This window comes from Dasypus novemcinctus, chromosome 23, assembly GCF_030445035.2.
Source record: "Dasypus novemcinctus isolate mDasNov1 chromosome 23, mDasNov1.1.hap2, whole genome shotgun sequence".
Lineage (NCBI taxonomy): Eukaryota > Metazoa > Chordata > Mammalia > Cingulata > Dasypodidae > Dasypus > Dasypus novemcinctus.
In genome coordinates this window covers 33094349-33118646 of record NC_080695.1, presented here as the reverse complement: position 1 = coordinate 33118646, position 24298 = coordinate 33094349, and the positions used below count along the sequence as shown (strand labels likewise).

Sequence of the window (24298 nt, the reverse complement as noted above, 5' to 3'; positions counted from 1 at the left end):
TGGTCTATGGACAGCCAACTTCTCCCAGAAACTCATCAAGGACCTTCACTGGACTTTCGTCTGAGTCCCTGGTTTGCAGCCTGCCTGCAGAATCTGGACTTGTGCATCCCCACTGTCACGAGAGAGAATTTTATAAAATCTCATACTATTTACAGATACCTCCTGTTGATTCTGTTTCCCTAGAGAACCCCGACTAATACAGGGCCAGACTTAGTCACTCACTTCTAATGAACAGAGGTTGGAAAGAGTAAAAAGTAATCTTTTTGGATAAAAAAAAGTGAAGAAAAAATTGGAGAAACCTAGAAGGCACCACCTTAAACTTGGGATCAATGTTAATATCACATTAAGTCACAGTGACTCATGTATCTCTGATATGACATGATGGGAAGGTTACTTTACCTCTGGGGCATTCTTTCTCCAAATCCATAAACACAGTCTAATCAGCAGAAAAACTTCAGATAAACTCAAAATTGGGGGACAGTCTACAAAACACTTGACCGTATTCTTTAGGATTCTTTGAGTGCTGAGGTCATGAAAGACAAGGAAATATGGAGAATCTGTCACAGACCTAGGAGATTAAGAGTACATGATGAGTAAGCACAATGTGTTCTTGGTTGGATATTGAACAGGAAAGGGGCATTATGTGAAAAAATGGACAAAATCCAAGTAAAGTCTGTGGTTTACTTAACAGTATTGTACCAATGTTAATTTCTTAATTTTGACATATACCATGATTATTTAAGATGTCAACAGTAGAGAGAGTTGGATGAGGAATATACACTAAATCTCTGTATTATCTTAGCAAACCATAAATCTAAAATTATTTTAAAGTTAAACATTTTAAAAAATACTTAGTGAGTTCATTGTAAATGAGTTAATTGAAATAAATAACAATAAATATACTTAATGATCATTATCTCCTACATTTGCCATATTTTATGGCTTCTCATTACTATGTAAAATGAGTTCCACATATTTTGGCATCTGTACACACATGGATAAAGCAAACTAGGTTATAAAAAAAACTTCAAAGCAAGCAACTTCTTTTCTCTCTACATGGCAGAGAGGAAAATACCGTCTGTGTGTGGAAAACCTGTAACTTAAGATGGAAAGTGGAGTATATAGGTATATTGTTCTTACTTGAGAGCTTCATTTTATTTTAGTATCAACAAACTTCAGCTCCTGAGTTCAGAAGGTTGTTAATTCATCTTTCTTATCAGAGCATGGAAAGGATAAATATCATAGCACCTGAATAAACAACCAAACACTTTTTGGGCCAAGAAATTAAAGTTTCCCTTTAATTAGAATGCATTTCCCTTTAAAAGGGAGATTCATTTTCTGATTACACATAACCTTTGCTCAAATAGGGGGTTAATAATACTTTGCTTCTATACTTCTGTGTGAAATTTACAATCAATTTATCATATTACATGCAATCCATAACTACCTACAAAGCTTTTGGGATTTCACTTGAAATTACTTGGAATTTATTGATTGAGAATTTTATCTTTACAATATTGAGTCTTTAACCCATAAAGATGGTACATGCATGAGTGTGTGGGTTTTACTTTTATTTATTCATACATTTTTGCACCCTCCCAAAGAGTTTTATAATTTTATCTGTAAAGGAATTGCTTGCCTTTTATTAAGTTCACGTCTAAGTATTTACTAGTTTTTAATGTCATCCTGAATAGGGTCTTCTTTGAAAATTACATTTTTTAGTTGCATCTGAATTGTACTATATGCATGGTATTACTTTTGTATTTTGATTTTTTCAGCAACCCTGCCAAATTCTTTCATTTATAGATTTTCATATTTTCTTTTACTGACAAATATATAGCTTCCAAATAATAATAATTTGTTCTTTCTTACCAACTCTTTGGATCCATTTTTTTTCTTGTATTACTGTATTGCCTAGCAACTCTAGTTTAATGATGAATAGAAACTGTGATGGGAAGCATGCATGTATTGTTCCTGTCTTTAGAGGGTTTGGTTCTAATATTTCATCATTTTTCATTAAAATGTTTTCTGTAGGTTTTTGGCAGATACCTTTTTTTTCTTAAGGAAATTACTTTCTATCTCTAATTTGCTAAGTTCATTTTTCATGAATTGGTGAGATGTGCAACACAGTAAAATAAATTTTCTCCTGACTTGATCCAATGTTTCCTTACATAAGGACTTCCTCTGTAGGTTCTTTCTTACATGGATGCTTGGTTAGCTGCTCCAACAACGTGCTCCCATAGCACCTGATATTATTTCTTTTAATACTTGTCTCATGTTGAACTTGTTTAAGTATTTATGCAAAAGTGACCTTGCTGCCTGTCTCAAAACTTTATCCTCGGGTGGTGGACTTGGCCCAGTGGTTAGGGCATCCGTCTACCACATGGGAGGTCCACCGTTCAAGCCCCAGGCCTCCTTGACCTGTGTGGAGCTGGCCCATGCGCAGTGCTGATGTGCACAAGGATGCCACGCAGGGGTGTCCCCTGCGTAGGGGAGCCCCACGCGCAAGGAGTGCGCCCCATAAGGAGAACCTCCTAGCGCGAAAGAAAGTGCATCCTGCCTAAGAATGGCGCCACCCACACGGAGAGCTGACACAACAAGATGATGCAGCAAAAAGAAACACAGATTCCCGTGCCGCTGACAACAGAAGCGGACAAAGAAGACACAGCAAATAGACACAGACACAGAGAACAGACAGCTGGGGTGGGGGGGAGGGGAGAGAAATAAATAAATAAATCTTAAAAAAAAACCTTTATCCTCTAAGTCTCATGACTAGAATGCACTAGTCATTTAAAAATGACAGCTATAGAGTGAATAAAGGAATGAAACAAAAAGAAGGCAAAAAACTTTGTAGAACTGAATAAAACAAAATTAGATGTCAAAACACTTCTCCAGACAAAGATTTGAGCAGGGCTTATATCAAGAAAATTTATATATATAACAATATGAGTGAATGGAAATTCACTTTCTGTATTTCTAGATGGGAAATTTCTAACATTTAGTGTTTATTATATCACATTGGAGTTTCAAACTGTTGGAAATAGCTAGTGCTAGGAAAATGAAGGAAAAACAATTTAGATTCTTCTGTAAATAAATTTCAGGAAGTTGAAACATTTAAATGTAGAAATAAACCAAAAATATACTAGAAGAAAATCTAGGTGAAATTTTATATACATCATTTGAAGGAGGTTTCTTTTCCACCAATAGTAGAAAGTATAAAGGAAATAGAGACATTGGCTACATAAGGATAAAAACTTACTCAAAAACACTAAAAATATAGACTAAGGTAAAGGCAAATTGGTAATTCAATATTTTGGATTATATGGTAGAGAAAAAATCTGATAATCTTAACATGTAAGAAGTGTTTTTGAATCAGTAACAAATAGCAAATAAAAGAAAACTGATATACAACACAAATAAACATGGAAATCATGAAAAGTGCACTGCAAATATCATCAAATATTCGGCTCTTCTCTTTACTATTCCTTACTTCCTGACTTTATTCTTTTTCTTTCTTTTACCTTCTTGTCTTCTTGAGTTGAACATCATATGGCTCATTTGTTTTCAATTTTTCTTTTCAGATAAATACACTTGAAGATATAGTCTTTTTTATATGTATTGCTTATGACTACCCCTAAAATGTTGTTTGTGGTGATTTCAGCTCTTAGTATTTCCTGATTTCCAAAATACACTCCTTTTCAATGCAAGGTTATATATATTCATGATCATTATATTATATTCTTAAAATCTTTTGCTCCTTTTACAAGTATGTAACATTCTTTTTGTCACCATGTTGATTTTGTCTGGAGGTTTACCTCCAGATTTCTGTAGATAAATTTTTCTGGGGATAGGCAAAAGGCAAACTGGGAAAAATATTTTTGCAATATGTGAGACAAGAGTTTTGTCTACACTGCTGGGGATATTTTTGTAAACTAATGGGCTTTCTAATTTGTCATTTATCTAACTTTATGAAAGGGAATTCTGATATTGATTAACTGAAACAATTTGTGTCAAATTTAAAGGAAATGGGCATTATGTATATTTCTGTCATTTGTTATCTATCTGGTTGTGTTTTGGTAATAAAAACACACCCAGAGTTTAGGAATTGAGAACAAAGGTGCATTTCTTAATCAACACACTATGCCAGAGGGGCTAGATGTATTTAATTTTTCCCAGAGATGGAGGCTAAAAGAGGTTTAACTCCCTTCTTTACACAACTACTAGGTAGGGAAAAGAGACTATGGCAAACCTCCCACTGTCTCCTAAACCTTCTGCTTGGAAGAGGCAAACCTGATTCCTGCTCATGCTTTATTAGTCAAAGCAAACCACATATTCACACCTAACTTTAAAGGGCCAAGAAAGCACATCAAGAGAACTGAAAATATTTGGTGAACAGTAGTAATGGCTACCATATACTGTACTGTTCTTTCTGACAGGTATTTTTGGTTTTTGTTTATTTTTTAAAAGCATTTTATTGTGGTAATATATATATATAACTCAAAACTTCCCATTTTAACCACTTTCATGTATACAATTTAATAGCTTTAAATGCATTTACAATATCACCAACTTTTCTGTCACTTCAGTCAGAAGCTCTGCACCCTATAAGGAATAACTTTCTTTTTCCCTCATCTAACCCCACCCCCCCCCCCCAGGCCCCTTTAATCAGCCATCTGTCTCTCTTAAGTTTTGCTTCTTATAGGTATTTCACATAAGTGAAATCATACAGTATGTCTTTTGGCCGCTGGCTTATTTCATCAACATGATGTTTTCAAGGTTCATCCATGCTGTAGCATGCATCAGGACTTCATTCTGCTTTACTACTGAATAATATTCCATTCATCTGCTGGTGGACACTTGGGTTGCTTCCACCTTTTGGCTATTGTGAATAATGTTGCTATGCGGATTGATGTGCAAATATCTGTTAGAGTTCTCAACTTTCAGTTCTTTTGGGTATATACTAAGAGTTGGGATTGCTGGGTCATATTGTAATGCAACTGCACCATTTGACAGTGCCTCCAAAGTTGTATAAGGGTTCCAGTTTCTTTATATCCTCACTAACGATTGCTATTGCTATTTTCTGTTTTTGTTTATTTGTTTGTTTGTTTTTTGTAATAACCATCCTAGTGGGTTTGAAGTGGTATCTCATTGTGGTTTAGACTTGCATTTAAAATTTCCTTCAGGTATGTAAGTTAACATATATCCTTCTAGTAAATTTTTTAAAGAACAAACACACTGAAGTTAGCCAGAGCTACTTTTTGCTGCTTAAAAGTACTATAGATGGCATTAAATTTAGCAATTTTAGCTACAAACTGAGCAGTTTAGGATGGTGAACTTTAGCTTATACACTGGGTTTGGTCTGAAGAAAAGATATCCACATATTTTTAAAGGAAACATATTAATAGGAAAAGAAACAGGGCACGTGTGAGCCAATATTTAGATGCAAAAAAATACTGGTCACAGTCATAGCAGGTGTGGAGTCAGGTATATTTGCATATGCTACCTAAACGAATTTAATTTTTTCTATAAACATTTTGAAATGAGTCTTATTATTAGCAATTTATAGATGCAGAAACTGAGGCTCAGGGAGGTGAAATGACTTGTCCAGAAGCCACTTAGCTAGCAAGTGACAGCTTTGTTTCTATATTACCATCTGATAAGACAGAGGTGGGAGGGATTAATACAATGTCTATGTTTGGATAATAAGCACTGCTTGGTTTGGAAGAACTGTGAGATATATGAAAAGAGGGAGAGGACCTTGATTGCAGTAAAAGGAAGATTTCTGAGTCAGGGAGGGGATTAGTGTGAACTATGCCTCAGAAACATTGATCTGCTATTGTTGTCTAGGATGAATAGAAATGAGGCACAATGGAAGCCAGGAGACCAGTTGGAGAAATTCTGTAAAAATTCAGATAGGCTTGAATGAACCTGATTGTAGGCACTGGAAATAAGGGTAAAATAAGCTTAGTTTTCAGACCTATTGGGAATTGCTGAATGAAGTATGAGTTTTCTCTAGGTAGGTAGGCAGCTCCTACTTTTCACTGTAGATTTCTTAAGAACTTGTCCCTAGAACAAGCCTGGGATAAAGCTTAAAAAAATAAGCAGCTGATTGAGAAATCTACAAAACTCCTGTCCAGAAAAGTCATCTACTCTCCATCTATCATAGAGCCTAATATTTAACCAATGTGGTACAAGCTCTTTCAAGAGTTTTTTATTAAAGTCTGGCAAGGGGAGAAGGGATTTGGGGAAGCTTCCTTTCAAGTAAAGCCTGTGGGGCAGTCTTGGTGGACACCATACAAAATAGGGCACAAATGACCCATCTGGCTGAGGGTCCCAAAACGTTGGATCTGCTGATTTTTCAGCAGAGATCTCAAATACAGATTATTTTTTTTGAGAGGGACCCCAATTTAAAAATATTGCAACCAGTTTAAATTTCTTAATATTTCAGTGCTGGCCACTCTCACCTTGTCACCTCTGGGTTTTATCAAAAATTTTTGGAATTTGCGAGCATATCTTGTAAAACTGGATGCAGAGCAGGTTAGTTTCAATTGCTCAGAGGGTGGACAGTGAAGTTTGGCACTAGCATGGACTATAGAGAGACACTGGGCCACATGCTGGGCATCTGGGTGCCCAGAAGCTGGTGGGGGAAGGGCCACAGAAGCAGCAGCAGGGGCAATATTTGCTGCCACCTCGGCCTCCTGGCTGACAACCCAGGAGCTGGGTTGGGAGCAGAAGGGAGGGCTGGACAAAGCTCGTTTCTCTGTTTCTCATGTCTGGTTGCCCCCTTCCCATTAACATTACAGTTATGCAGTTGTGTGGTGTTTGAAAAAGCATCCCTAGTTACACGGAATGATTTACAGGACACCAGACTCTGCATTTCAGAGGTCTCTAGTGTACCATAAAAAATATATTATAAAGGAATAATCTTTATCTGAACTAAAGCTGCAGTGAAGGAAACCCATGTCCAGCTGAGAGCAGCAGTGAGCTTTTGTTAACTCAGAGAAAAGTCCGTGTTCTTCATCTTATTTGATTAACATTTTTTTTCTCTCTGGCACTAGGTATCTAGTTAGTATTTAGACATTATATACATTTTCTTTCAACTGTTGTTCCTATTATGTGATCAAGCAAAATCGGAGATGCCAACCACATCAGCCATTGAGGCAAAAGCAAACTGGCCAGGCACCCAGCTGTGGCTAGCAGGTACCGGGAGCCCACTGGAGCCAGTCTTCCTGGTACTGGCAGGGCTGTGTCCGGGTTAACCCCTGCCCCCGGGGAAGCAGAGTTAACCAAAGTGCCTGGGCTGATTATAATACTTCTCCCTCCCTGAACAACGGGCAGTGGGAAGCAGAGTCTAGTTTTGAATCTTCCCAAACCTTCCGATGTTTACCATTTCCCCCAGGAGAGAGGGAAGTGAGGGGTGGAAATCTCTCTGCAAAGAAGATACACTTTTTTAAATTCAGTGAGGCGATGTGTAGATACCCTGCAATCCAGTTTGCCTCTGCTTATTAGGTATTTAGAACTAGGATGGCCTCAGAGTATTTGACACCCAGGAAACCTGAATTTCTTTAGTGGTAATGCCCGAGGGGCACAAGTGCATGCACCTGTGGTTAAGGGTGAAGCAGAAATCGGCCTCTTTTCTTGGAGCAGAAAGCACAGCCACCGCTCGACAGAAGCAAACTTCTGAGGCAGGGAAACCTGGAGGTTTGTGTCAAAGCTCCACCCACCAGGAGCTTCAAGATAAAATGAGGAGAGTGGAAAGATGCAAGTTGGGAATGTAGGGGAGGAATTACTCCGGGGCCCAAAGCAAGTCTGTATCTAGGGTGAGAGACGGGTGAGTTGGGGATGGGCCAGATGCCTTTGAAATCCCAGAGGAAAAGGAGAGGCGAGAGCTCGTCATTCGCTGGCCTGGAGCTCCCTGGTCCGCGGCACCGGCGGCTGGCACTGGGCTCTGCGTTCCTGAAAGTACTGGGAGAGGGATGGAGAGAGTGCAGTGCCCCAGGATACCAGGGAAGGGGAAGCAGGCGGGGTTGGGCGGGGAATAGCTCCAGTGTGGTTGTTGGTGGTGAGGGGGGGCACGGTCTCCGCTCTCTGGGGTGCCCCAGCCCTAGCGCACGCCTCCGCTTCCGCGCCCCCCGTCGCAGGCGCGCGCGAGGCGCACCCCCCTTCCCTTGGCGGCGCCGGGCGCGCGCCCGGCCCCCTCCTTCTCTCCTCCGCGCCTCTTTTCTCTCCTGGCAGAAAGTTAGCAGCGGGGAAGGAAGTCGGGGCTGCAACAGCGCACGGCAGCAGCAGAGGTTGAGGCAGGGGCCGCGGCGAAGCCGGGGAAGCGAGGGTGCTGCAGACCGAGCAGGTGCAGCCGGCGGGTCCGCGCGCCCCCCTCGGTCCTTTTCCCAAAGGCTGAGGGGGGGTGGTAGGGGGGCCACCCGGACTCCGCCTGGAGAGTGGGAGGAAGGCCATGCGGCCGGGCTCCCCCCGGGCGCAGCGGGACAGCGGCCAGGGCCGGGGGCGCAGCGGCGTCGCTTCATGCAGCCAGGGCGGCTGGGCAGCGGCGGCGGCGGCGGCGGCGGGGGCGGCGGCTGAAACCATGTCCGGGCAGCGCCGGGGGCTGCTGCCGCCGCTGCCGCGAGCCGGGAGCCGCGATGGCCCCGTGGCTCGCACCTCCTCCGCCTCCGCCTCCGCCTCCACCTCTTGCAGCGCTGCCGCCGCCCGGCGCTTCTACTAAGGGGCCGCCGGCGCGCAAGCTGCTTTTTATGTGCACCTTGTCCCTTTCCGTCACCTACCTGTGCTACAGCCTCCTGGGCGGCTCGGGCTCCCTGCAATTCCCCCTGGCACTGCAGGAGCCGCCGGGCGCCGCCGCCGAACCCCCACCGAGCCCGCTGCCACCCTCTCTGCTGCCTCCCCCCGTGCGCCTCGGCGCCCCCTCGCAGCCGCCTCCTCGGCCACCGGACAACGCGAGCCGTGGGGAGCTGCCCGAGCCCCCGGAGCAGCCTGCTGCCCCAGGGGCAGACGGTTGGGGGCTGGCTAGCGGTGGCGGAGGCGCCCGGGACGCCTGGCTCCGGACACCACTGGCCCCCAGCGAAATGATCACTGCGCAGAGCGCGCTTCTGGGGAGGGAAGCGCAGGAGTCCAGTGCTATCGACGAGGAGCTCGCAGGCCGAAGGGCGGCCAACGCGAGCAGCGAGAGGGGCGGCGCCGCCAGCACCCCGGACTATGGGGAGAAGAAGCTGCCACAGGCGCTCATCATCGGGGTCAAGAAAGGGGGGACTCGTGCGCTGCTGGAGGCCATCCGAGTCCACCCGGACGTGCGTGCGGTGGGCGTAGAGCCGCACTTCTTCGACAGGAACTACGAAAAGGGGCTGGAGTGGTACAGGTAGGAAGAGGCATGGGGGTCTTTGGACTTCTCTGAGGGGGAAGCCGCCCACTTTCCGTACCCTTTGGAACTGAGGCACCGTCCTGAGAGCCCTTAGCCCCACAAGGGCTCCGCACACCCGGGCGAGGCTGGCCAGGAGGAAAGGCTGAGAGGGCTGGCCGCTGGTTAAGAATTACTTTATTTCAGGGCGAGGGCAGGACGTGTCACCCGCCCCACCCCTGGCTCCCGGTCTGTGGAGACGGTTTCCGGATCTGCCCGGCTGCGAGCCGGGGAATCCCCGACGCTGGTGCCCGCGGGGTGTTTCCTAACTCAGGCTGTTGCCTAACGCAGGCTGTTGCGGGGCACTGGGCTTCAGTGTTTGGCGACGCCGAGGAATGAACCAGGGAAGCTAGGTTGACTAAGGGGCTTTGAGATCCCCTGGAATCTATCAAAATCGACCCCAAACGCATTTGCGTGGCTGGAATCCAACTTCAGTATTTTCATGTTAGAGCAAAATGAATAGGGAACAGTTAAAAACAAGGTACTGGCGAGTTCGGGTTTTCTAGTAAAGACTGAGCATGTTTCTCACCTCCAGAACTTTCTGTCCCTCTTGGCTGAATGAACACTGGGTTCATTTTGCATCAGAGGCATCAATTTCTGCTCGACAGTTGGTGCCCTAAGAGCTGTTTTACGCCCTGCACTCGTGCCATTTCTAACCTGCGCCTCCTTCGCAACATTATTGGAGCTTGTGTCTTAGGAGATGCTCATCTCCTTCCTTTTCCACAGTCTACGATGGTGAGGGGAAGGAAGAAAAGAGTGCTAGAAAGTTAAATGCAAGTAAAAAAAAATCTTTCTTGCCACCCATAACATTTAAAAACAACACTCTGAATCAGATTCCCAAAATCCACACCGTCTTCACTTTCCTCCCGTTTTTTCTCTCTCTGGAAAACAGATCTGGCTGGCTGGCTCCATCTCTGTTGCATTTCAGTAATTAATTGCAATTGTCAAACAGAAACACAGACTTTGTCAGCTAAAATGATGTTATCATCTTAACAGAGTCAATAGGTAAATAAGGATCTTTTCCTGAGAGGTCGCTTTCCTGTTGAGATATGCTTTCTAAGTTTAAATTACAGCCTGGGAAAGTTTTAGAATAACTTAACTTCAGAAATATATAATAAATGTGTGTATTGTAATTGATTTCTTCCACTTTAAAAAATATGCTTTATGCTTTAAAAGCTTGAGAGGAGTACATTTGGGCATAAACATTCCAGCACATTAAACTGAAATAGCAAATGTGTCTGTTAATGTCTTGTCTGTTTCAACAGCAAGAACTAATTGCAATATTTTAGAAGGCTTCAAACAGCCCCTTCCTATCAAAACATAAAACAGCAAATGCTTAATTTAACTGGAAAATCAGTATATATAACATCACAAGCCCTGGCTTCCAGTTGGCGATTATAATTAAAAAGGTGTTAAGATGATTAATGCAACAACAGCAAAATAAAGAAGGGGTATGATGTCTGGGAAGGTTTCAGTTGTTCGATTGTAGGAACATTCTGGCTTCCTCTGTGATGTAGCTTTGACCCTATGAGGGTGACTGTGGCTTTTTCCAATTCTAATTTTAAAACTGTGCTGTGCATCTTGTGAGAAGTGTCAAATGCCCTTTGGGGAAGAGGGAGGCATAATGATAAAATCTTTTCAAACTGTTTGGGTTGCTTTGCATATAGCTGCTGGAAAAAGAAAGGGCTGTTTTATTCGGATGACATAAAGTTCCTGAAGAGTATGTGGTGGAATGCATGTCACCAAGTTCCATTGTAGGGTCTGGAGATTTTGTGAATGAAAGGAGAGAACATACTAGATTTTTCCATAAGCTTTATAGTGAGGCTGGGAAAAGAAGGTATATAAACTGTCTTGCTGTCATGACATTCCAGTGCTATGATCCTCCCAGCTTCCTGCTCCCAGCAATCACTTATGGTATTTGGGACTCAGTGCTAGTATTTGGTAGCCACCATTTGCAGTGTTCATCTGAACAGATGTGGACAGAAATAACTTCACTTGATCCTCACTTAGAAGGGCCATGTGGTATCTCTGTATCATCGATCCCTTATCCTAGGGTCTTCCCCCTGGTAGATCCTTACAAATGTTTAGTGGTGCTGATTGGAAGTGCTGGAGAAACTCTTTTAAGGAAAAAAAGCTCCCTGCCAGTATGTATCTGTCAACCTAGAGGAAATCATTAGCCACCCAAATCTGGCTGTTCTGAAGATTCCTAGGAGTTCTTTGGACTCCGGGAGCTGAGTGTGCCAGGTCTGATCTTGGATAGCTCTCCAGCCTTAATATGGAGTTCTGAGATTTTTCTTAGCTCCATCCCTTCAGGCTTCTACCCAAGCCCCACCCCCCACCCCCCTAGGGGAAGAAAAATTACATCCTCACTATTTTTAAGAGAAGGAAACAGAGGCATTGATTTAAACTAGCAGTACGAACCTTTCCTCTTGGTTCCCTGGTACAACTATAAACCTTTGAGATGGTAGCATCTGTACTCGAATGGTATATTCCCTGTTTGTGTGCCCTACATCCTATACTTTTTGCCTAATTATAAATCCACAGGTTAAGTGATGGCTTTTAATTTTTCCAAATCTATTATTTTTGTTGTTATTGTTATGTGTTTTTCCAATAGCCTATTGATTCTGAAAGTGTTTTTCTCTTCTGTTTTCAGCAAGAGGGGCTGCTCTCAGTAGAGTTGGTTGGTGGTTTCTTCATATTCAACTAAACAGCCCTTGCATTTTTATTTCCTTGGTATCACTCCAGTGATCTCTAAATCCAGGTTTTGCTTTGCTCCTCTGCTTTTGGCTTAATGTGATTTAAAAATAATGTAATTTAAAAAAATAAATAATTAAAAAAAAAACCAAAACACATTTGAGATTAGAACATGTGCATCAGATTATCAGGGCAAGATAGACTAATGGAATAGGATGCTTGTGTGTGAAAGCTATGGAAAAGCGATCCTCATTTACTGGTTTGACCCAGGCCAGTGATTAATTACTGAGGGTAGATAAACCCTCGCCCACCCCCTGAAAAAAAGGAGCAAAGCCACAACACACCTTTCAGTATGTGCTAATATGGGCTGTCTAGGCTGAGATTTTAAAGTCTTTTAAGGGATGGGACATGCTGGCAGATCAACAGACTGCCACTGCAGAACTCATCAAAGTGATAGAGACTATTTATTTTAGCTGTTTCCTCCCTTGCAGTTTACAAACTGTACAGTAACTGTGACCACTTAAATTTGGGAATGACTCAGCTCCATGGTTTCAAGTTGTCTTCACTGTCAAAAGCTAATGCACATGTTCCATTGCCTGGTGGAAAATAACATAGGAAGAGAGTTCAGTAATCATGCTCATGCTACTTAGAGGATGCTGATCAGCAGCATTATTCATACCAGGATCTGAAAAGAGAAGGAAGGGTAGTGAAAGGCACTGGCATTGATTGAACACCTCCTATATTGGTGCTTGGCACTTTAGCAACATATTATCATATTTGAGTGCCATGATAATCCTGTGAGATAAATAGCAGCATTCCCATTTTACAGGTGGCTTAGCAGCTAACCTGTTTTTCCAGGTCATGCCGCTGTTAGTGGCTGAGCTGCAACTTGAACCCACATCTGTTTAAATTCAAAGTGCTGGTTTCTTCTACTATACTGCATTGCAACCCACTAAGAACTAGAAAGGTCATTTCAGACATTAGTTATTTCATTCAACAAATATTTAATAAATATTTGCCATGTGCTAGAACCGTTTATGTGCTGGGGATAAAATGGGGAATAAGATAGACAAAGCAAGCAGTTCTTCTGGAATGGGCATTTTAGGAGGGGAAAGGGGACAACAGAAATAAGCAAATAAAAATGTAGTAAAATTTCTGTTATGTTAAGGGCTGTAAAGAAAAATCCACATGTGAAATGCCCTAATTGAAATGTGCTATACATATATATATATGTATAAAAGATGCATACCATATTTCGAAGACACTTTAGTGTGTCTCTAAGAATGTTAAATTGATCATTCATATTTTATATTGATTACATGTTGCAATTATAGTATTCATATTAGGTTAACTAAAATGTATTATTAAAATTAATTTTGCCTGTTTCTTTTTATTTTTTTACTGTGCTTACTAGAAAATTTTAAATTATTTCTCAGGTTCACATTATATTTTTCTTGGATAGTGCTTGTGCAGAGCAGTACTTTACAAAATGTAAGTGCACACCGACCACCTGGAAATATTGTTAACATGCAGATTCTGAGTCAATAGGTCTGGAGTGGGGCATGGAATTCTGCATTTTTAACATGCTCCCAGGAGATGCTGCTGCTGCTGGTCAGTCTCCAGACCTCACTTTGAGTAGCCGGGACCTAGAAAGTAATTGGTGTGTGTATGTGTGTATGTGCATGTGCATGCCTGTGTTATCTTAAATAGAATAATTAGAGAAAACTTCTCTGTGGGGATGACCTAAATTAAATGAAAAAGTAAAATCCCCACATGTAGTTTCTGAGTAGGGGACAGCAGCAAGTGGAAACGGCCAGTGGTGGAAACAAGCTTCATGGCTCTACAAAGTATTCTTTCATAATTTCAAAAGTATGATTTTTGTTGCTAGACAAACCTGAGTTCAAAACCTGGCTTTGTTACCTCCTAGTTAAATGATCTTTCTTGGATAATTTTTGAAAAGCATTATTCAACTTTAGTTTCTTTATCTGAGTGTAATTCCTTTCTGCAGGATTGTTAGGAGGAATAAATATAATATGAGTGAATGCATTTTCTAAACAAAATGAATATCCTTGAACAGAAATCCAACTGGACCGGGTCTGGACCGGGTCACTGGGTTTTTCCATTTCTCAAATCATTTTGGTCCCTTCTATGCTTTATCTTCCATCTCAGATGGCATAATATTGACTAAAGAGTCTCTTATTGGGGGCCCAGTTTTGGGAAAAGTCTAATAATGATTGGCTTTGCAGTCTGCATCTACTTAACCTTTAAAACCAAGGGTCACAAACTTACATGGCTTTAGGGCCCAAGTGGATCATATAAATGAGTGAAGTAGACTAGGTGGGGAGAAACTGGGACACAGAAGCTCTGTCTGAAGGGGCAGCTGTTGCTCTTTCCAGCTACCATTTTTCACGTAGAAATGTGACATTAGGGTTACCAGATTTCCACTTTGTAAGAGAAACCGGAAATCCACGTTTTCGTCTGAAATCTTCTGAGTTTGAATGTTGGCAACAAATTCAAAATTTTTAAAAACATTGTGTGGGCCAACACTATGAAACAAACAAAACACATCTGTGGGTTCTATATTGCCAGCTGGCTACCAGTTTGTGACCTCTGGTTTAAACTCATTTCAGAAAGCAACTGGCATATCCATACCCTCTGTAGTTGCCAGAACTGTGGCTTACATGTACCATTTTAGCTTAAAAATTTTTCTTCTTTATGGATTTTGCAACAGCATGGGGGAAGTACCTTCCAGATACATTGCCACAACAACACCAAGAACTTAATATAAATAAGAACACTGAGGCAAAAAAAGAAAATTCACAAGTAAGTCTCCCTTTGTTCCCAATTAAATTTTCCTTGAAGGCAGGAGCATTTTCAGTTATTCACTTATTCAGGAGTGCCTGTATTTATTTCTGTATAGATAACTTATTCTTATAAAATAAACTCTGGTCAGTAATAGTAAGACAAGAGTTAGGAAGATTGTGTTCTAGACTTTGCTTTGCCATATCCTAGGTCTTTTGGACATCACATTACATAAAATGTCTTAGCCTGTTTCTCAGATAATGAGATTATATTATCTCCATTGGATCCATTCACCCACTAAAATTCTTTGGTTCTAATACATTCTTTGGTTCTAATACTTCTGTATTAAAGCCTTCAGAGAGAGGATGTTGGTAGAGGAGAAGCAACATATGCTTTGCAGCTCGTTTTGGTATCTCTAAGTCAGAACCCACTGCAGCCTCATTTGTAATCTTGGACAAGCTGCCTAATATCACTAAGCCTCAATTTCTTCATCTGCATAAAAGGCTCAATATTATCTACTTCCAAAGGATGACATGAGCTGACATTTAATGTACCTAGAAACAGAGTCTGTGACATGATAAATTTCTCTTTCCTCTTCTTTCCTCCCTTTCTCTCCCATTCTTCCTTTCTCTCTTGCTTTTCCCTTTCATTTCCCTTCACTTACTTACTTTTATTTTGCCCATCAGTTCTGAAGGCCCTAAAGAGAAAGCTGTAATACATTTTTCATTTGAAGATAGTCATTTATTTCAAGATTATGTCTGAATGAAGGATTTCAAACCCTGAAGCAGTTCTTTAGTTCTCCAGATAATAATTAAAACCAGATTCCAGAATTTGGTCTATTGTAACTTGAGCTGCTGGAGAAGTGTATGGTTTCATGAGGTGACTGCAGCCAGAATTCTCAACAAATGGAATGGGGTAGTGGATTCCAATTCTGCAGGCTCTTTGGATTTACACTCTTGACATTTTCTTGAGCTGCCAGAAGGAACTGTTGCTACTTGTCCAGGATAGGTCCAGGAGCCTATTCCGTACACATGGTTGTCTTCAGTTTTTTTTGTTTTTTATTTAACTTTCCAGAACTTAAAGCATTGGAGAATTCAAGACTATTCAGAAGATTCTATGAACTGCTTTCAGTGGTGTTCTCCAGCCATCATAACATGATTTTTGGTTTTATGTGAATCATATCAGGCATTTTTGCTTTTAAACAGAGCCAAAGGAGAGGCTAAGGCTGTATGTTAGAAAGTTTTAAAGGTTTCTATTTGCTTAGTGGATGTTACTTTGGAACTGACTGATCTACCACCCTGTTAAAATAATCTCTTGATTCCTTTGGCATCTGTGGGTTAACAAGCTCCTCTGAACTGTCTTGGGAATTTCAACCTGAAATTTTAATTCACTAAGAGAACTTTTCAGCCCATCTTACCATTAATTAAAGGCAGGCAGCTGATTTTTTTAACATCAGCTATTTAAGATTGCCTTCCTTTAAAATTTTTTAAAAACCTTTATTAAAAAATGTACAAGGCTGGATGGATTTATGCTTTATTAATATGTATCAATACAGTTGATTTGTTAAAAATGTACAAGGCATATTTACAGGGAAACAAAGGAACACATGAATTAGGTGATATTTTTGCTTTTAAATGCTAGAAAAGTGGGAAAAAAGCAAATGCTATTAAAAGAAAAAAAAAAAACAAATTGTTATTTATTAGCTTCAGGTAATTGGGAGGTCTAGGGTCTAGCTGACTTCAGGGAAAACTGATTCCAGGACCTTAATTGATGTCATTAGGTCTCTTTCTTCCTTTATTTGCCATCTTTTTGTCTACCTAGGTTCATTCACAAATAGGTGGTCTCATTCCATTTTAGGCAAGGTGGTTAGCAGAAAGCTTAGACAAAAATATTTTAACTTTAACAATCCTTTTGGAAATAATTTTTTAAGAGCTTCTGTAGGCTATTCCTGGAAATGCCTTGGTCCAGTTTTTATGTGCCATTCCTAAAGTAATAGTTGTGAAATATTCTAATTAGGTTTGGGTGCTTATAGAGACCACTTTGTCTTTGGTTAGCAGCAGCAGTAGAGAAGCAGGGTTAGCTCCACTGAAACTATAGGGAATAGTTTCCTCATTGAGAAAGAGGGTTCATTGGTTCTGTTGCTAGAAGAATTGGTGACCAATTAAACCAGATGTCTCTGAAATATATAAAGGTCCACTCTGGGGCAGACATATGATCCTTCTAACCCCATATTTTAACCCTAGGAAAGGTGCAAAGAATTAGTTTGGGGAGGTTCAATGCTTATTATTTAGTTATTTATTCATTTATTTAGTCATTAAACATGTATTGATTGTCAACTCTGTATGAGAAGTATGCACTCAATTATGGCCAATGATCTGAAAGAACACATAGAGTGAAGAAATGGACATATAAGTGATTACATTACAAGGTAATAATAAGCTATGAAAAAGTGGGACTTATTTCAGAAATGGAAGGATGGTTCAATCTTAGAAAATCTGATATTGCTATTTACTGTTAATATGGGAAAATGAGAAACATCATATGATTTATTTTATGAATTTTACAAGATATCTGATAAAATTAAATACCTATTCCTGATTTTTAAAACATCCTCCTACCAAATAAGATCATACACAAAGTCAGCATCACCTTTAATGGTGTAGCACTAGGAATGTTCCCATTAAATCCAGAACAGGATCAGAATGCCCATTATCATCACTATTCAGGAATTACTGAGTAATGCAGTTAGATAGGAAAAAGAAACAAAAAAGGGAGAGGGAGAGTTGCCAGCATTTTAGTAGTTTGATCTCTTTTTGGAAAACTTAAGGAAGTCTATCCCCCAATGAATCTATAAGGAGCAATAATAGAATTCATTGAGGTGGCTGGTAAGGAAGTTATTATGCAAAATCTATATTTTTCCTATATGACTGCACCAACCTTTTTGAAAGTATAATGGGAGAAAACATTCTATCTGTAGAACCAAACACATAAATAAAATGACTAAGAATAAATTTATTAAAATTGCAAGGGACTTGTAAGAACAAAACTTTAATGGTTTACTTGAGGGACATTGAAGAAGACAAATAAATAGAAAGACAGACCTCTTCTCTAGGAGAGCATTTCTTCCTTTTCCTTTTTCCCTTCCTTCTTTCCTTCTTTTCTTCTTCTCTCCTTTTCCCTTCCACCCTCCTTCCATCTTTCTCTTTCTTTCTGTCTGGAGTTCATTGCTGCCTAAATTGAGGTCATTTGCATTTTAGAGTGGTCTGAAAGTACTGCTCATGTGTGAGGCAGGGCCTTGCAGCAGGTAAGACCGACACGAGTGATGCTCATGGAGATTGGCTGATGGCGCAGGCTCACTTTATTAAGGAAGCGATCAGACTTTTATAGAGGGTAAGGCAATGTGGGTGTACGCTATTGGAGGATGTGTTGTGGCATTGCGATTGGTGCGCGTAAGCTGTTACTAGGGAGAGAGTCTGAAGCAAAGGGCCTGGCACTGGCGCTATGGCTGGCACTTTGGAGCAGGCTTTCAAGGAGGCGGATTATCTACCTCATACTTGATGCCTGCAGGGGAGGCGCGTATCAACCTCAGACCATGGTTTCAGCTACTTGCGCCAGCCATATTTTTGCCTGCCTGCGGACCCTTCCCTCAATATGAACACGGTCAAGCTATTGTACTAAATATATAAGACTTCCTTAGTTTCTCTGTTTCATTTGACTGAGGAAAGGATGCTGAGACAACTGTCCCTGTTCATATTCATAACCTCAGTATTGTTAAGCTGTGCTAAAATTCTTTGGGGGTGTTGACTGCCTTATACCTCAAATCTGGGTGTGGGTTGTAGGACCACGATTAAGGTAAGGATTGGCAATTGATTAGTGTAAATTAATAAATGCAGATCCACTTTTTTTTTGTTTCAAAGCAAAAATCATCATCAGGGACGAGTGATGATTATTTTAGGATGGGAGACAGAGACGAAAATTTGGGTCTGAAAGAATAACAGTAGCTGCAATGATAGCAGTCATGGTAGTAGATACATACTGTTCTACATGTGCTGGGTACTGCTTTGGGCATTGAATTCATTCAGACTTTACAAGAACCATATGAGGTAGGTGCTGTTATTACCCACATTTTACAGGAGAGAGAACTGAGGTTCAGCGAGGTTAACTTGCCTAAAGTGATAGTGTTTGTCCACAGGCCTACAGCATTTCCTTTTACTCGCCCCAAAGCTTTTTCCACCAGAAGTGTTGTCTTCCAGAATCATGAGAGTGGGTAAAAAAGTTTTAGCATTTCCCTGCTAGAAATTTTTTTATTTCCTCTGCACAGTTGGACTGGCCTATCTACAGGACAGGCAAACTGAAGTGCCTTGGCCCCAAAAAGTCTGTAGGTGTCTTATTTTGTGTTTTGGGACCATGTTTATCTCATTCCCATCAAAGGCCCTTTTAATTCTCTCTTCCCTCCTTCTGGAATTCTCTGCCCCCAGATCTTTAAACAGCTGGGGACTCCTATCTGCCCCTCATGTGTCAAGTCACATTTCAACTCCTCAAGAAGGTGTTCATCTTGTGTGCATATGCATTTTGTTTATCCATTCATCGGTTGATGGGCGCTTGATTCGCTTCCACCTTTTCACTACTATGAATAATGCTGCTTTATTTCAGCTGTAAAAAAGAATGACATTCTAATGCATGCTACAACATGGATGTACTTGAAGACATCACATTGAGTGAAATAAGTCAGACCCCAAAAGGACAGATATTATATAATATTGCTTATATCAAATATCTAGAATATGCAAACTCATAGAGACTGAAAGTGGATTACAGATGACCAGGGATCAGGGGTGAGAGGCAAGGGGATTTTATTATTTAATGAGTACAGAGTTTCTGTTTGAAGTGATGGAAAACTGGGGCAAGGGAAGTTGGTGATGGCTGCACAATATTGTGAATGTAATTAATACTACTAAACTGTGTACTTTAAGATTGTAAAAATGGGAATTTTTGAGTTGTGTATATGTTACTACATTAAAAAGATTTTTTTATTTAAAGACCCTCCCCCATTTCTGAGGATGTTATCCTGTTTTATTTTCCTCAGAGCATATATTGCTCTTCAGAAGTCATCTACTTACTTATTTCCTCTTCCCTAGAATGTAAGCTACACAATAGGAATAATGGTCATCTTGTTCTTTCCCAAGAACAGTGCCTGGCATGTAATAGCACTCAATTAATGGACGTTTATTAAAAGAATCAACATATAAGACATTGTGCTAAGTTTTTTTTCAAACTCCCAGGCTTCTGTAAAGAAATAACACTCAAATTTCTTAGGAATTCTGGGTAAGAATTTATTGGGGATTGAATCACATCTCTTGCAAAAGACACGTCCAAACCTTAATCCATGTTCCTATGGGTGTGAATCCATTTGCAAATAGGACCTTTGAAGATGTTATTAAAGTGTGCACTCAAGAGAGTAGGATCTTTGAAGATCCTGTTTAGATGAGGTCAGTTGAATCAGCATGGGCCTCATTCTGTATGACTGAAGTCCTCATAAGCAAAGGAAATTTCCTCATGTAGAAGCCAGAAGCTAAAAGTCAGCAGAAATCAGAGGGGCAGACCCAAGGAGAGGGAGTGATCACCGTGTGATGTTATAGATTCCAGGACAAAGAAAGCCCTGCCATTACCTCGATGTTGCATTTTCAGCTTCAATAACCATGAGACAAATTATTGCTGCTTAAACCAACCCCTCATGTGATATTTGTCATAGCAGTCCTGGCAAACTAACACATAATTGTTCTAGGCTCTTTCACATGCCATTTTTGCAAGGCTATTTTGGGTGCAAGAAAGAGAATCTGACTTTACAACCTGTAAGGACTAGGCAGTCTCCCCAAAAGGTTTCTACAGCACACATGTTATTTCATATATTCCTCACAACAGCCTTGTGAAGTAGATGCTTTCTTAACCCAGTTTTACTAATGTGAAGAATGAGTCTTATAAAGGACAAGCAACAGTCCCAAGGCCTCAGAGCAAGCTGTTATAGTAAGCCAGGTGTTTCCACTACAACACACAGCTTTTGTTTCCTGGCTTTGTTCTGTGCTAGCCAAAGTTTTATGAGAAGAGCTTGAATTATGCCCAATAGACCACTATGCTCCAAGATTAGTTTGGATTATATTTCTCTAAACGCATTATCAAAATTACATATTTTCCATTTAATAGTCAAATAATTACACAGAGACCCTGTGATTGACTTGTTGCTCACTATAGCATGTAGACACACCTTTCCCTATGCTTTCTGTTAAGGCCTCTGCAGGCAGTTAGAGTTTTGGGTGTCCGTGAAGCAGGGAAATACTTGAGACAAACTGCCCAAGTCCCGCTTTTGAGGGTGGTTTGACTATTCTAGCTATGTGTTATTTTGAAAAGAAAGCTGCACCTGGAATGAAAAGTTAAGGATTTGTGTCTGAGTTCTGGGAATACTTTCTTTGTGTGCATGGTCAAGTGGTCAATTAACCATTGAGCCTTTGTTTTCTCATCTCTAAAATGGAAATAACAACTTCCATCAACTCCACAAAGATTTTGCAAGGATGGAATAATGATGAAGGCTTGGGAGCTGCTCTGTCTACTTATGTTAGTTGTTATTAATCCATGCACGTTTTCATGAATTCCCCCTGGTAATTGGCTTTCTGGAATGTCGCACTCCAGGTAGTACCTGAAATACAGGACAAGATTCCTTATCGTAAAGTTAGAGTAAGAGGTTTAATTTACAGAAAATATTAGATAGCATGGATATCATAACATTCTGAGGGCAGACTGCATATTCTGGGAATGCCTGGACAACTTCAGTCTGCAGAACTCTTTACCTCACTCATGACCATTGATGCTTCATTCTTTTATACTGAAAGAACATACAAAAGTCTAAGACACACTTGCTTCTCAGGACTTCTCTGCAGTTGTTGAGCTTTTCAGGTGATCAGAGGATTATTAAATTTGTTCTCAATGGACCTATCATCTTTTTTTTTTTTTCCTGTGCACCCAGGCTTGCATATTCATTTCCCACCTTCTAGTTGCCCATCTAGTCTGATTTCTAATCCCTTGTAGTATGCAGAATAATGACCCCCCCCCAATACATATTTAAATCCATGAAACCTGTTATGCTACGTCACATGGCAAAGGGGAATTAAGGTTGCAGATGAAAGTAAGGTTGCTAAATACTGACCTTGTGACTGGAGATGATCTTAGATTATCTGGATGGACCCAAATGTAATCACAAGGGTCATTATAGGTAGAAGAGGGAGGTGGAAGAGAGAAAACCAAAGGGATGGAAGCATGGGAAAGATTCAACTCATTATTGTTGGTTTTGGGGATGGAGAAAGAGGTACACAAACTAAGGAATGGAGTGGCATCTGGAAACTGGAAAAGGAAATGGATTCTTTCCTAGAGCCTCCAGAAGGAATGCAACCTTGCTGAAACTTTGATATTAGCCAGTTGTGACCTGCTTCATAACTCTGACTGCCAGAAATGCAAAGTATAATATATTTGAATTGTTTCAAGCCTCCAAGTTTGTAGCAATTTGTTACAGCAGCAATAGGAAACTCATATTCCTCCCTTGGATAGCTCTAGCAGTCACCAACTTGTTTCTTTCCTTCCCTTTGTTTTTCCTATCACCTCCTGGGCTCCTGAGGCCCTTTCCAAACAGTGGCATAGATAGAGAGGAGCACTGTGTAACCATCCACTGTTTGCAGATGATAAAAATTAGGATAAAAGCTAAACTGTGCACCCAGGCTTGCATATTCATTTCCCACCTTCTAGTTGCCCATCTAGTCTGATTTCTAATCCCTTGTAGTATGCAGAATAATGACCCCCCCAATACATATTTAAATCCATGAAACCTGTGATTATGCTACGTCACATGGCAAAGGGGAATTAAGGTTGCAGATGAAAGTAAGGTTGCTAAATACTGACCTTGTGACTGGAGATGACCCCAATGTATAATGGCTTAAGTAAGATAGAAGTGTATTTCTCTCTTATATAATAAAAGCTAATATTCTAAGTATGTAGCAATCAGTGTTTCATGGCTACCAATCACTAAGAGAGAACACAAGCAGAAAAGAATGAGTTCTCATGTACAGAGGGATGTGTTTGAATATCAGCTGTGCATGTAACACTCCAGTTACCTCAACTGGTGGGGCAGCCATGCTCCAGGAGATCATTTAGAGACCCATGTTTTTTCCATCTTGTTGCTACACTGTCCCCCTGGGAGCTTGTAGAAGTGCAGAATATTGGATCCCATTACAAAGTTTCTGAATCACAATGAGCATTTTAAGAAGACACTTGGGTAATTCATATGCACAAAGTTTGAGAAACATTGCCTTAGAGTGGAGTTTTGCAAGTTGGACCAGAAATGTCTGTTGTGATGAGCTAGCCTGTGCATTGTAGGATGTTTTGTACCCTCCCTGGCTATAACCCACTAGATGCCAGTAGCTCCCCACCCCTAATTGTGTCAACCAAAATGTCTACAGATTTGCCAGATGTACCTTGGAGTATGTGTGTGTATGTGCAAAATTCAATTGAGAACCCTTATTTTGAGGGTTTTTCTAGTGTACAAATTCAGAGCAGAAATTACCGCATCTACATTCCAGCCTTAAGTCCAGGAAGCAACTTCCTCTTAGGCAAATGAAGCAGAACTTGCATACGTAACTTTGACTCACATTCTGTTGGTGTGAATTTAGTTGCATGGCCACACCCAGCTATAAAGGAGTCTGGGAAACAAATTGCTTGACTCTATGCCCAAGAAGGAGGAGAGAACAAGTGTGGGGGGCAGTCAACTATCTGCTATAGTAACTAACATAAGAATATGGTCATAGTATATTTATTTTCTTTTGTCAAGAAGTGAATCAGTTGAAAGGATGAAATAAATGATTTGATTAGGCATAATGTTTTCACAATTATAACACAGAATTATTTTATGAGATCACAGGATGTTCTAGAAAAACACAGAAAATTCACTGGATTCTTTAATGGTGCATTTTGATATCAAGAGTTTGGCATCTCCTAAACTTCAGTGATGAGTTTTTCTCTTGAGGTTTTAACCATATGGATATACCTACCTATATATATATTGTTTCCATGAAAAATAATATTTTTCTTGAATAGTTTAAAGCGATAAGCTTAAAATATCTAAAGACTATATTACAACCATAAATGTGTTCGATAAGATGGAGATGCTATTAATATGCTTTAAATAAATAAATAATGATTTGGTCCCACCTTCATCCCTTGTCCAAGCAATTGCAGTAAATTTCTATTCTTGCTACCACTAACACTCTTGCTCCTCTGTAGTTTTCTTCTCTTCATCTAGCCATCAGAGTAAGTGATTTTTACTCTCTTTTTACTTTTAGAACATAAAGCAGACCT

At 40.5% G+C, this 24298-nt stretch overlaps 1 protein-coding gene across 1 annotated transcript in view; it reads left to right on the top strand.

Moving 5' to 3' along the window:
- The first annotated feature begins 8636 nt into the window (after window positions 1–8636).
- Window positions 8637–24298, top strand: part of HS3ST4 (heparan sulfate-glucosamine 3-sulfotransferase 4) — a 529209-nt gene continuing 513547 nt past the window's right edge. The window contains exon 1 of the mRNA XM_004450451.2: window positions 8637–9367. Coding sequence (XP_004450508.1) covers window positions 8637–9367 — 731 coding nt within the window. The remainder of the gene's footprint in view (window positions 9368–24298) is intronic.